The 15450-nt window shown below is 36.3% G+C and overlaps 1 protein-coding gene across 1 annotated transcript in view; it reads right to left on the bottom strand.

The window, feature by feature from the left end:
- The window catches only part of Cftr (CF transmembrane conductance regulator), a 145559-nt gene that overhangs the window by 83689 nt on the left and 46420 nt on the right, over nt 1-15450 (bottom strand). The window contains exons 7-12 of the mRNA XM_021164958.1: nt 14603-14766; nt 13632-13757; nt 10071-10317; nt 8236-8328; nt 6140-6322; nt 4042-4233 (exon numbers count right to left, since the gene is read on the bottom strand). Coding sequence (XP_021020617.1) covers nt 4042-4233; nt 6140-6322; nt 8236-8328; nt 10071-10317; nt 13632-13757; nt 14603-14766 — 1005 coding nt within the window. The remainder of the gene's footprint in view (nt 1-4041; nt 4234-6139; nt 6323-8235; nt 8329-10070; nt 10318-13631; nt 13758-14602; nt 14767-15450) is intronic.

The following is a 15450-nucleotide window of genomic DNA, read 5'->3' as shown; positions in this document are numbered from 1 at the left end:
TGACCCTCTACTTTGTTCACTCTCTCTGTATCCTTCTTGAGGCCATGACCTATACATGTCCACATCTGTGACCCTCTACTTTGTTCACTCTCTCTATATCCTTCTTGAGGCCATGACCTATACATGTCCATTTTTCTGAATGTTGTTTTAAAGATCTTACATTTCTTAATCTTGAACCAATTTATATACACTTTTAAAGACATTATTTGCAGAAATACCTTATTCTCCATGAATAACTATATTTTCACTGTCCTTTCCAATGAATAAAAATTACATAATAACTTCCTATATTCCCACAATTCTTTTATGTAACTGCTGTCTCTTGTACATCATGACCATAATCTGTGTAACTAAAACAGTTTCCTATTAGTCTCCCTTCTTCTAGTCACAACCGTGAACAGAGCACTATTGCCAACGATGATGACAGTAATAATAATAATTGGTGCTTTACTTATGATGAACTTTCTATGTGCTAGAGCACTTTACAAAAGCTATAGAATAGGTGATATTAGCTTCATATTGCAGAGCAGAAAAGCCGAGTATTGGCACAAGTTAAATAACCTTATGACTTAGCTTTGTATGATTTCAAAATATATGCTATTTATGCTATGCTAAGCTTCATTTTGTACCCACCTTAATTCTGCTCTCCATCATCCCAGAATGACAGGAACAGCCTTCAAAGCTCTCACAGCACTCTTGCTAACAGTTCTGTAGGATAAACCTCCCAGGTCTGGCTCCCTAAGTCCATCCCTGTTCACTCATTCTCTTTAATTGCACCGTGGCCCTATCAAGATGCTTACAATCCCTGTAATAGGTGGTTTCACACCTATTCATTTTCTTTTATACATAGTGTTACCTTTCTTTTTGACCTGTTCTTCAAGAAGTCTTCTCTTAGAGAGGGGCTTCCTGAATTATCCAAGTAGGCTCAAATTTCACCACTGACTTTAATCCAACAACTGTCATAGCATACAGAAATTAGAACCTTAAGTTTGTTTCCCCAAAATTTGTCATATAAATCCTTTATATGAGAAATGGTTAAGCTTTCATTTGCTATTCACCTTGACTCTCCTAAAGTAGACAGTTTCTATTGAAATTGGACAGAGTCTACAGTCACCTGGAAATAGAAATTTTTCCAGTGGCCTGTGCATATCTGTGGGAAGTTGTCTTGATGGCTAATTGATGTGGGAGGGCCCAGCTGACCATTGGGTGGTGCCACTCCCTGGCAGGTATTCTACTTTGTAAGAGAAAGCTAGGGAAGCTAGCAAGACAAAGAGCAGAAGAGAATATAGCATTCTTCTTGGTTCCTGCTTCAAGTTCCCACCTTTAGTTCCTTACTCTGAGTTCACCAATGATCAACTGTGACCAGGAAGTATAAGCCACATTATCCCTTTTCTCCCTGAAGTTGTTTTTGGTCAAAAGCATAGCACTGGAAATCAAACCAAAACAGTCTGACATAAAGAAATGACACGTATAGTTTTTGGGGGTCCGAAGAAACACTAAAGTGGTGTGACTTCCAGCTCTCACTGACACTGAGCAGAAAGCCAATGCACCCACATTCCAAACCTCCAGGCTCTGCTGTCATTTTAATTTCTTCCATAGATACCCAAATTTTGTTAACTATGTCATGTAGCCAAAAATGTAAAATGCCATTGTTATCATCTTCTCTATGACCAGTTTTGTCAATATTGATATCATATCAATGTCTTTTCATTATTCTTTGGTTTCGAGCCTCTTCTTGTCCTTAACAACTTTGTCTCTACAGAATTCACTTTCTAAGAACAACTGGCTCTCAAAGTATTTTCCTGCTTTCCTTTGTAGTGATATTATTCTATATATCAAAATAAGCAAAAATAACTTGATGTTTACTGGAAGGATTTTATACCAAATGTTTCACTGGGCAACTGTCTCCTCGGTTACTCTAAACAACCAGATCCCATTTTTCACTTCTTAAATCCAGTCTGACTTTCTCTCTTTTTCATAGTTCCAATGTTCCTAATAAAGAACTCTTGGGGACACTAGCTTTTCTTGTGATCCTCAGAATTCTATAAAGAATCACACTGTCAGGAATATTATTACCCTTTTCTGCATGTGGAGGCTGCTATTTTTTGGATAGACACTGATGGAGTCTCTCTGTTTCTTCATTGTACTCCTAAAATATTCTCTTTTTTCTCCATTTTTAACTAAATTCATTATTGGTCTGATTCTATCACTCTTCGGGATACTGTATAAAGCACAGCAAGTCTAAGTAGTAGATGAAAACTAATTGCTTTATATTAATTGCTTTACATTAAAATTTCCTTAGAGCTGCCAGCATAGCATGGGTACAAGGCCATATACTAGGATCACAGACTGAACTCTGAAGGTTAAGGCAGAGCACAGATGTGGGTAGGTGAAGTGGTTGAAGGGAGTATGAGAGAAGTTAAAGGAAAGATAGCAAGAGATGGATTAGATAAAACATACACTAGATATAAGTATGAAATTCTCAATAAATTTCCTTTATGTAAAATGTGAAAAAGAAAAGGACCAGGAGAATTTATGGAGATAGATCAGTGGTTGCACAGAGTTGGCAAACATACAAAAAATAGGATTTGACTATTAATGAATATGGAGTGTGTTTTCAGAGGTTCTAAAAGGGTGGTCATCATTGTACCACTGTAACTATACTAAAACACAATAAATCATACACTATAAAATAATTGTAATATGTCCTTGCATCCAAATGAAAGAACAATATATTTTGCTTCTCCTTTCATTATTTTATTGAAATATACTATACAAACCATATAATCCTCTATTATTAATATATGCCATCCTACTATGAAGCTTTAACAATATATAAAATTTTCTTCATCTAAACATTCCAATGTCCTACCCGTGTCCAGAATGTTGTTAATACTTGTCGCATGGATGATCCACAGCTCTAAATTTATTAATAGTAATGTATAAATGCTATATTTGGATTATGTAAATTTTGTAGATCGACTTTGGTTACTCAAAATATCATCTGTAAAATCATTTATATGGGAAAATACATACACAAAGCAAAGCAAAATCTAAATCTAGTAAGAAAGTACCACCCTACCGCACCCGCACCAATCCCAAAATAAGCCAAGTAAGACCTGTCACTCCCTCCCATTCTTGCCCAGAAACACTCTCCTAAAAACAGATCTGATAACAAGCCCAGAATACATCAACCCCCATGTTGTACAAGAAGGACTTTTGGAAAAGTATGGATATTTTCTTCAAGGTTAACACAAGTTTTTAGGATAGTTTCTCTTTTCACTGTGGTCACAAAATACTCCTATTGAATTCATAAAGACTTTTGGTTTGTTAGTTTTTAGCATGATCCTACCATGTGATCCAGACTGGCCTAGAACTCATTATACAGCTAAGACTGGCTTCAACTTCATGACCTTTTTGCTTCAGTCTCTTGAGTATTAGGAGTGCACTCATGAAGTAGCACACCCCATGCATAAGGAATTTTTATTTTTACAACACCCAAACACACTTTAAAAATAAACTGCATCTATTTATAATTTTGTAAACTTAAAGTAGGAGCATGGTTTTATTCACTGACCCACCCACTCCAGCTTACTCCTAGGGGGTCCTTGATATGTTTACATTAACTCAATAGAGAACTAACTATGTAATTTGGTTAGTCTGAAGACTAAATGAGCATAATCCATAGAGTGGTGTGAATGTTAAATACCTACAATGGGCTCATGTGTTTGAAAACATTATCTCCAGTTGGGGGTACACTGGGGAAGGACAATGTTTACAACTTGGAGCTTTACTGGAGAAAGTAAGCTACTAGAAGTAGGCCTTGAAGCCCCACTTCCTGCTGGCTGTCTGCTTCCTGACTATGGATATAACATGTCTTGCCATCCTCCCATTCCTGCCTCTCCTTTGCCAAGATGGACAGTATCGTCCCTGAACAGAATTTAAAATAAACCCTTTTTTCAAGGTGAGTAGTGAAGTGATTTTATCACAACACTGACACAAGTAGCTAACACAATCAGCACTTTTCATACATATGCTTACCTGCTGTAGTTGGCAAGCTTTGACAACGCTCTTATATCTGTACTCATCATAGGAAACACCAAAGATGATATTTTCTTTGATAGTACCCGGCATAATCCAAGAAAATTGAGAGCAGAATGAAACTCTTCCACTGTGCTTAATAATTCCCTCTGAAGCTTCCAGTTCTCCCAAAATCAACATCAGGAGTGATGTCTACAAACAAAAACAACAGCTAAATTATTTGATCAAATTACTTATCCTTTTCTTGCCTCCAATTATTCCAATCAGAAGTCTTCCAATGTTTAAAGAGTCTAACTCATTTGATTAAAGATGTTTTAGTACTTCATGATACAGGGACTTTTCTAGGCATAAAAAATACAAAGGGAATGAAAGAGATCTGGGCAACACAGGACTAAGGTTCACAAAGAGGAGCAAGCCCCTACTTAAATTGCTGTGATCAGTTTGCAGTAGGAGACTGGTGACAGTGAGCACTTGCTGAAAACTCTTGGGCTACGGGCTGCCCCTATGCTCTAACTACATGAGTGTTTTTATCATAATAAACTAACAGAGATTCAGTCTTAGAAAGTACTTTCATTTTATTAGTATGAAAATTTGCTTTCATCTTTAAGAAATTATAAAAACATAAGGGACTGAGCACAGGGTCCCCAATGGAGGAGTTAGAGAAAGGACCCAAGGAGCTGAAGGGGTTTGCAGCCCCATAGGAGAAACAACAATATGAACCAACCAGTACCCCCAGAGCTCCTAGGGTCTAAGCCACCAACCAAAGAGTATACAAGGAGGGACTCAAGGCTCCAGCCACATATATAGCAGAGGATGGTTTTGTGGGATATCAATGAGAGGAGAGGCCCTTGGTCCTGTAAAGGCTCAATGCCCCATGTAGGGGAATGCCAGGACAGAGAAGCAGGAGTGGGTGGGTGAGTGAGCAGGGGTAAGGGAGAAGAGATAGGGGAGTTTTCACAGGGGAAACAGGGAAAGAGGATAACGTTTGAAATGTAAATAAAAGAAAATATGCAATAAAAAAACCTAATAAATGTTTTCTAAAAAACTACAATAAAAAAAGAAATGCTGGATGTCAAGTTTGTGTGTGTGTGTGTGTGTGTGTGTGTGAGAGAGAGAGAGAGAGAGAGAACTACAAGTGAACATGTGGACACCTGTACCCTTCTGTGTACATGTAGAGGCCAGAGCAGGATATTAGTATCTTCTATGTCTCTTCCCATTGCTTGTGGCAAACCAAGCAATTTCAGCTCGCAGTTTCAGCTTAACTGGCTGCCAGTGAGCTCCTATGATCCAACTGTCTCAGCCTCTCAAAGTGGGGTTATGGGTCCACCTAACATGTAAGCTTGGAATTCAAGCTCAGGTCCCCATGCTTATACAGAAAGTGCTCCTAATGTACCATTTGGTAGAAAGAAAAACAGGTAGCAGGAGAAGGAAAAATATTGATTTTTATCCAAGCTCCTTATGAATGAAGAAAATGTTAAGAATAAGTGAAATATGAAGCATATATAAATATTATAAATGTATCCAGGAGAACAAAATATAGACTTTATGGTTTAGTATCCTTGAGTACAATGTAGCATTACTATACAAAAATTTTGTTTTTCTTTTCTCACTTAATTACATATCTTGTAAAATTTTCTATAACCAAGGACTACAGAACTTCAAAACATAGCCATACTACTCCAAAGATACCTAAACAAAAATCTCTGTAAATATATAAGGGTATAACATATAAGATTATTAGGTTACATTTAAGTCTTAAATAATAAACTATCAAATTGAGAGGTATAAAATTAACTTTAAATATTAATATTTTAAATCTTATAGCTACACATTTTTCCAATCAAATAATAGTTTTTCCTTCTTATTCTTACAAAAGAGCAGTCTCTCTGAGTAAGTTGTCAGAAGGGAACCCAGATCTTTCTCTGCCTTCACAGCAATTTTCTGTGAGAGGCAAGAACAGTCCCAGATTTTAATTACTTATTCATTAAGGTTTCGTAGAATTGCCTGATGGTTAACTACTGACAAGTTCAACAACTGTGCTTCCAAAGCTATTTTTATACCTCTTTCATAAAAAATTAACAATTTAAAGAGACAGTACCTTTCCTGATCCAGTAGATCCAGTAATAGCCAACATCTCCCCTTTCTCTATATTCAAACTGATGTTTTTTAGCACAGGATTTCCCACAAGGCAGAGATGACTGAAACTGACATTGTTCTCGTCATTGGAATGTTTTCTATCACCATTGCTTTGTTGTACTTTCTCCAGTAACTCCCCAAATCCCTATTCATACACATTGAAGATAATATTGCTTTCAGATTTTCCATAGAAAACTTTATATGCAATCAGTTTAAGAAATACATGGTACAGGATCCATTAAAATACATACATAGTATTAATTAATTTATAATATATAACTATAAAGCACATGGTTTCTGGAGAGTATGGTTGAATGTGTTTGAGAAATAGTTATATGTAATGAGAACAAAATTTCTCTTTATCAGACTTTTGCTTATCATTGCCTCAGTCTCATATTTTTGGCTAAAGTATGTGTGTATGTGTGTGTGTGTGTGTGTGTGTGTGTACCAAGACTATAAGGAAGTATACACAAATACCCCTTTTCCTACAGACTTAGTAAATAAACATTAATTAATCTTCAACATAATATATAAGGCCAGTTTTTCAATCTTCCTCTTTTAAAACTGTAGACTTTGGCTCAGCAAAAAGTCAAAAACAAGTAGCTCACAGGGTAGATTTACAAGGCAATCCTCACTTCCAATCATCTAAGACTTGCTCCAAACATTTATCATTGGCTACAAATACAAGTGACAAAGTTGCTAGTGGATTCAAAATAATTTTTCTGTACAAGAGTATGTATGGGGTGGAGAGAAATCCTCTTTTAAAAATTGCTTGCCTCTTTATTGCCCAATGGAAGCTCTGAGGTACTGTCTCCAAAGCAAAATATATATCATCAAATAGTGATCATGAAGAAGCCTGTGAAACTTGTGTGCCTGGTTTTAAGTGAATCTATTTTTAGGTCCACAACATCCAAAGATCCTCTTTCCTAAAGGTAACCTGCCCGAGAATTCATTGTCTGCTACTTCTTATGATCCACTTGCACCTCACAGTTGTTCTTGCCTTTCTTTCTACAGAAACAACTCCCTCTGTAGTATTATGCCGATATCACTAAGGCTCCAGAATATGAAAACTCAGACCCAAACAATGGTATTAAAAGGAATGATGATGTCTTGAAACAAGAGAGAACCACAAAAGCAGAGGTTAAAAATAGTAAGGGGAAAAAAGGAAGTAACATTGTATTTCATCTAGATTTCAAATGTAGGGATCTCTGTTCACCTTTCATAAACAGTACTTCTAAGTTCAACATCAAGGATCTGATTAGGAGGAAGAATGGAAGTTGAACATGGTAAAAAAATATTTATCTAGTGAAAGTTTGGCATGTAATGCATCCTATCCTAGTTTGCCTCTCAGTGTGGCCCGCAAAGGAGATGGAGAACATGCTGGAGCACGAGGGCAGTAAAGCTTGAGGAGTGATAACTGTGAAGAGGATGCAAGCCTGAAATTAGGCCTAGAGCTTTGCACTTGCATGGCATCAGTTCACTGATGTTGAGGCTGGATGAGGTCACCTACACTACATCCAGAGTGAGTAAACTGCTGAAAGTTGCTCATGGGAGCTCAGTGGTTCATCAATTCTGAGTGATAGGCAGGGAAGACTTAGAAGTCATGATTTGAGAAGTTAATCTTCACTGAGAGACCATTACATGCAAAATGCACTAATGAACAGACCATGTAAATCATCTTAGTCAGTAGGGAAATAATGCCTATTTTACACATGAAGACACTTGAGGCTTAATAACTTGAACATAATATGATTTAGATTACATGGAAAGTGTATTGCAGAGACAGGATTTAGATCTAGTATCGAAGGTATCATCTTCCTGGCCCATTATATGAAATCAATTATATGACTATAAAGAAATAAAGGCACTTTATGTTGCATTTAATATTCCTGGTTACCCACTTTTCACTTTATAAAAGAGGATAGCCCTCCTTACATCCCTATGAGATATAATATCTTTTGAATCTTATATGTTATTGAGTAGAAATTTAGGTGCAAGAAAAGGAAAAAGCACAATTGTTTACATATTTTAAAAATCGACACTATTTAGAAATCTCACCTCCTCCCAATATGCTGTTACATTCTCCATGACTATGCCTGTGGTCATTAAGTTATACTCCAGTACTTTATACTCTTGTTTCTGCAGGAAATCCTAGTCAATGAAGACAAAAACCTTTCAATTGTAGAATCGCAATAGCAAAAATGTATTGTTATATCTTCTTCCACTCTAACATTACAGTGTCTTGTATGGATTTTAACAATTAAATTAGAAGTTGTTTCTTAATAAATTAACATTACAATTGTCTTAAAGTTAAAGTACCAAACAGTAGGACTCATCATAGTCAAAATATATTCTTTAAATATATTAGTGTATGAAATTAGTTTTATACATTAGATATCAGTGCAGTTGTTTCTTTCTTATCCAGTTATATAGAATATGAATTTCTAATGAAACCCTTACAATTATTCATGTACCAGTTCAAGGCTAGTACAAGTGAAAAGAACAACAAATTTTTTTAACACTCTCTTTACGAGCAACATCACAATCATTCCTCCTCTATATAAGGGGAAGGAGAAGGACTTCATAGAACTATTGCTCAGTTCTCTGAGAAAGGCCTCCATCAGAGAATTCAAACCACATGGTTCTTAGGAAAGCTGGAGAGCAGAAGACTTAAACTGTGCACCTGGAACCTTTGCTTTTATCCTTCTTCCTTGGACCCCCTCTCTTCCTCTATTGGTTTGTCTCATTTCCTTCTCTCTTTTTTTTTCAGATGTTTCTGTGTTACTGCTCATTGATACTCCCATTTCTCCTCTTACATCTTTCTCCTTCTCTCTGTCTTTCTTCTCTCATCCCTCCACCCAACTAGGGTGATATTAGCAGAGAAATAAGATTTGTCATAGAGCCACTATGTTTCTAAGTTTGAGTAACTGCTCTAGTCACACAACTCAAGTTGATTTAATCTTGAGGGTGAAACGCTGAATAGAAAGGGCTGTAAAGGATTTGATGAGCTGGGCAGGGTATACACTCTTGAGGGCAGTTGCTGTAACTATGGGAACCCAAATTACTACATAATCACAAATCTCCAGAAGACACTCAATACATGTATGTGCCTGTGCACAGAGGTACACATGATAATCTCTCTACTTCTAATTTCTATTAATTAATTCAAAAGTTTCAAAGACCAAATAAAACAGATTTAAAAGCTAAAATTATATGTTGTCTGTCATTTGTGACATCAGTCCAAGGTAAACAATCGGAGAACCTCTTAAAAAGCAGTCTACCCTCGATCCCACATTTATTCTTCACAATGATTTACTTTATGCACTGAATATTTAAATATACATCTTAAGGGATAATAAGACATTTTTTTTTCTCAGAAGTTTATTCAACTTGCTCTGAATAAACTACTTCTTACTTAATGCTCAAAATAACCCTGTAAGCCCTACCTGCCCAGGGATCAGGTAACTTCCTGGTCTGCTGGGAGCTGAAGTTCTTGGAACATAGCAATGCCTCATGGGAGAGTACAGGGGCCTACAAGGTGAACATTCCAGGGCTAGCTAGAACATTTTTTTAACTTCCTGCTGAAATTTATCTTCAATGTTTTTGGATATTTACAAGGTGCCTAGAAATGATCGATTCACAGATTTCTTGGATGGGATTTTCTAGATTATAGAAACAATTATTTTAAATTCATTTGACCTACAAAATCTCCTAGGGTTTTATTTCATTAGATTTTCACTGTAAGCGCTCATGAGACTATGTATGAGAATGAAGAGAGGAAATCTAATCCATTAATAAATCCAAAATCAAGACATTCATTTTAGAGACTTTTCCCACTATACAAATTCTAAAATGTTTCCAAAACCATGTAAGTATATCATCATGGAAGTTACCTGTATTTTTCTTATCATTCCAAAAGAATCATACCATATCTGTACAGCAGTGGGGAACTGCCGCGTGACCGACATACGGAGGACAATGCAGAATGAAATGGTTGTGAATATTTTTCGTAGGACGATTCCGTTGATGACTGTGTAGGGAAGCACAGATAAAAAGACTACAAAGAACCCTGAAAAGAAGAAGGCAGAGCTAGTGAAGAACCTCATGTAGGCTGCCTTCCGGGTCATTTTCAGTTCCACCCTGTGGAAAACAGAAGAAGACGTGACACGTTATTTTCTTTCAATAATCAGGTGTCTTAGGATATAAAATCTGAATATACAGTCCAAAGTTTGGGCAAGTTACAAAACTTCTCTTGACCTTAATTAGCTCATATGACTCTTAAAGAATATACCATTTATTTACACAGAATGTTTGTTAACATAAAACAATTAAGAACTTCAATTACTATCATAATTAAATTTATAATTATAATTAAAATTAATTTAAATTGTATTATCTAAATAGATTTACTTTCATGTTATTTTTATATCTTTAGTAACTTCTTTATTAATGTTTGAAGTGATTTGTGGAAGGGAAAACAATGTTACAAGCTTTATGAACAAAAGGGACAATTTTGTAGTTATCCATCATATATCTAGTATTCTTGAGATTCTAGCTTGGCTTTAAATAGCACTGACAGGTATATATATCAAAGAACACCTGAGAAACATGTTCCTGGGCATTCTCTCCCTGTCACATCTGCTGACATCTGCTGAGTGAGATGCTACATGAGCTTCCCAGGAGCCACTCTGCAGTCAGGGGCCAAGTGATTCAGTTGCAGGTGGTTCTTCAAAGAGCAGGGAGTAGCTCCTCCCTCCTAGTCCCTTTCATTGCAGTGTAATTATCTGCAGTCACACCTCACTAGAGTTGCAATCCTCTAGTCTGTTCTAGTCTGTACTTCAACTGGGAGGTATTTACTTTTTTAACATATACAGGAAGAGGTTAAATGCTTTAGTGACAAAGGGAAGATGGAGAACAATACTGCAGTCAACCTCGCCACTGTTCCAGGAGCCATAAACCTCAAGCCCATTGTGATCATTTGTAAAAAACCCAGTTCTTGTGTGGGCAAAGGCCAATGGTGAACACAAAATGAAGGCTTTGTCGGAAAGGAACAGTATCTGATCTACAGCCTGGTGCAGGAAGGCACATGACATACAGGCACTATGCTTCCACTGTACCTCTAATCCATAGAAGCAAGTGTTATTGTCAAGTGGTAGAACTAAAAAAAAAAAAAAAAAAAAAAAAAGTCCTCAAAAAAAACAATATACTATTGAGTTCACGAGGTCATGTGTATAGCCTATATTGTGATCAGCCTAGTGAGTTGTAGTGCTTCAATAAATTTGTACTGAAAATGGACTAGTCTTACTTATGTTTAAAGGAAGCCACTCTTCCATCTAATTAAATGTGATTCCATCACTAAAGAAAACGTAATACTTCCCTTGTAGAGATGTAATTAAGCTTAGATGACAGCATAGCAGATGTAAAAGAGCAATGTGTATACCTTTCTTCTGGAGATAAAAAAATACATTGATGAGCCTGGTATTTATAAAAGGAAAGAATTGTTTACAAATGGTAGTAAAGTGTCAAAACTGTCCAAATATCTTAGAACAGCTCAGAAAAGGAAGAAGTCACCTAGGAAAAAGAATGATCGATCCAAAACACTTGACAGAATCATCTAGACACTAACATAAAGTCCCTAACATTTTATGAGTCATAAAAAAATTCTATCAGTTTCTTATAAAAAAATTGAAAGTACCTTAATTGCTAAAAAGCAATAAAAGGCAGATTTTTTTTCAAGAACATTAACATAGCCTTTGGCCCAGTTCAACAGTTTTCTAGGCTGAGGTAATCACAAGAGCATCCCGTCAGTCTCTCCTAGAACATTGTATTTACTCTGCGGGGTAAAGTAATTCTTGCTTTCCTTTTTACGTCAGAACTCTCCAGTTTTTTCAGGTAACAATTTCATGATGTATCAAACAGGTTACAACCAGACAAATGCTAGCTATTAGAATTAACCAACCTGAAATTCAGAATAGGAAAGATGGATTTTATCATGTGAGGAAAAGAGGGGTAAAATACCAATGTCAAAAAAGAAAATCAACAAAAAGGAAACAAAAACCTGTCAGGCACAGGACCGGCCTTCTGCAAGCTGATTATGAAGCCTGAGAAAACTGGACCCTGTGCTAAGCAGCCCTGCCATGGCTGTGTTTACAGGCAGTGCAGGAGGAGCACTCGACCTGTTCACGTGAGAAACAACTCTTATCAACTCAGCAATTCCCCAAGTTCTTTAAGGATGTTTCTGGAAAGAAAATGCAATTCCGTTCCTGGATTTACCTTGAAAGGCATAACAAAAACAGGTGAGCAATAGTATTTGGAAAATAAACACTCTTTTTGCTCTTTCTATTTACATGGCAAAGGACTTAACATTTCAGCATTTCCTTTGTTGTTCCAATCACACACCTGTGGCTCAGTTACCATTGTCTACAGGTCTCCAGCACCCGGAATATGAAATAGTCAAATTCACACCATTGCAAAGAGCACTCTTTGTTTCCTTTTCCCTGTGAGACACTCATATATCCCGTGTCTTTAAATTAGTAGTATCCTTCTTGGTCTGCTCATCCCCAGAAGTCTAAAGCATTTCCTTGACTGCAGTTGGTAGGACACGGAAGTCAACTAAATAAAAATGGTCCATGGTCACAGCAATGCTCATGGTTATTTTACCCAAAATTATCTTATTAATGATGTATCAGTCTTGCTGTGCTCTTTTTTTTTTTTTTTTTTTTTTTTTTTTTTGGTCAGAGGTAATCTTTACTGATCTGCAAAAGGTTATCTGAGGTGAAAGAAGATAAGATACACACAGGTGTTAAGTAAAGATTCCATCTCAGGAGATGGCTTTTGTTACAAGGACTGACTTAGCCTCTTGTAAGCAAGTTATATGAGTAACACTAAGGAAAATTTCCTTTGTCATTATTGCTCAGGCTCAGAATAACAGAAGTTGTCCAAATGTGGCTGTCACTGCTCTTTGTGTCATAATACTTGAAGTACAGTGTCATACAAGATCACCATTTCCTCTTACAATTATATATTTCAGTATTTCCATTTATGGTTTCAATTAGCCCCCAGCATCTTTATCATTGTTTTAATTAGATTAAAGGTATGAAACAACTGTGAACTAGTATAGGAGAATCATTAGTAAGAGATAACTATCTATGCACTACAAAGAACTGAATCAACTGCAAAACCATAAGCCAGGGACAGGTGTGGTGGCACCTTTAAGGCCTTTAGGTTCTAGATCTACATACAGAGGTCTATGCTAGCCAAGGGTACATAGTGAGAACCAGTCTCAAAAAACAAAAGGAAACATTTGCTCACCAAAATGATTATAGGCCACTGACCATGTAAAACTCAGGATGTATATTTGAGTTTTAGATGAGTTGAGTTGAAAATCCACCTGAGTGGTCAGTTTTAAATGTTAAATATAAAATTGGACCAGTATTGTAATTATGTCAACTTACTCTCTCAAGTTTTCAATCATTTTCTCCATGGCTGATTCCCAACAATATGCCTTAACAGAATAGATATTATCAATAATTTCTGATGTGATCACGAGTCTTTCATTGATCTTTGCAGCTCTCTGATCTCTGTAAACCAATCAATTGATCAAACAATCAATAACAAAACCAAGTCAAATTATCTACTAATAACTATTCAAAATTTTGAAAATTTCCATATTACATAGATAAACATTTTGTTATTATCAGCTGGGAACAAACAAAATCATAGCCAATGCACACTTTTAAATCCAGCACTCAGGAGGCAGAGGCAGATAGACCTCTGAGTTCTAGATCAGCTACAGAGTGAGATCCAGGACAGCCAGGGATACAGAGAGATGCTCTGTCACAGAAAAACAGGAAGAAAAAAAATTTTTTAAAGTGTCAGATACCCGCCATTAGATGAACTTTGGACAATATCTCTAATCTAATCCTTTGCAAAGTCTCTAAGAGGTGATCACCTCCATTTTGTGAAGCAAATGAAAGCATATACAAACTAAAACAAAAACCTGTCTGTATAGCCCCAGACTTTCAACTTTCTATCACATTCAAACAGGGAAACTACAAATTCTCTGCAATAATCACATCATATAACTCGCATTACCAATAACAGTAATAAGTGCTTTGGTAGAGTGACCCTACAATATGGAGAGGAAGAGACTAGTTCACTCCATACACAATTTAGGCATTCCTTCCAGTTCAAAGAAATACAATATCCACTTTACCTAAACTTTATGAATATAAAAATGTACTGAACCTTAGAACATGAATAAAAAAATTCTATAGAACAACAGGGAAAATAATTGCCTTTTTCTTATAGAAAGAATTATTTACAGAATTAAAATAATCCCTTCTAAGTGACATGGCATAGTTTTATTGTTAGGGCTTAGAGAAGCCCAATGCAAGTTTCTTCAAGCTTTGAAAAAGACCACTACCTGTACTTCACCATCATCTTCCCTAAGATAGCTTGAAAAATAACCAGGATTATCAGTAAACCAAGGCCACAGAAGGCTGAGAACTGTAACAAGTCCCAGAGAAGCCCCATCAGAAGAGTCACTTGTAAAGGAGCAATCCATATAAAATGTGCCAAGGCAAGTCCCTGAAAAATAAAAGCACAGAGAAAATCAAGTGGTATATCACATTCCACCATCAAAACCAAGCAGAGACATACATGTGGAAGAAAATGAATACTGAAGAGATATCCAATCAAGAAATTCATGGTTCTTAGCATATTACAATTTATGCATTGGGATTAATGGATGCATAGTTACTACATTATGTTTTTATTCAGTGGAATTAAGATTGTGTATCTTTGAAATTGTGCCTAGGTTTTATTAATGCCTTTTTAAAATTAAGCTAGTGTTCCCACACAGAACACGTGAGAACAAGGGACTCTCCAAAAAGGTTTCTCTCTCTCTCTGTCTCTCTGTCTCTCTCTGTCTCTCTCTCTGTCTCTCTCTCTGTCTCTCTCTGTCTCTCTCTGTCTCTCTCTCTCTCTGCTACTCAATTCAGCTGTAACACTTGCTTTATTAAATACTGAAAATGCAAAGATAAATAAAACATGGTATCTGTCCTCAAGGACCTTGAATTTACTTGTGACATAAGACAGCACAGAACAAGAACTGCTCAGAGTATCATATTTAGCCAAAGTACATAACAATTTAAAGTATTATACTAAAAGGAAGCAAGCTAAGTCTGATAAGGATCAAGTTTTAGAAAACACTATTAAGAGCAAGCTGAGGTATGTTTGAGTTGGGTAATCGTACCTGACCTCAGAATGGTG

Source organism: Mus caroli, chromosome 6 (genome assembly GCF_900094665.2).
Source record: "Mus caroli chromosome 6, CAROLI_EIJ_v1.1, whole genome shotgun sequence".
NCBI lineage: Eukaryota > Metazoa > Chordata > Mammalia > Rodentia > Muridae > Mus > Mus caroli.
This window is presented reverse-complemented; position numbering and strand designations above follow the sequence as displayed.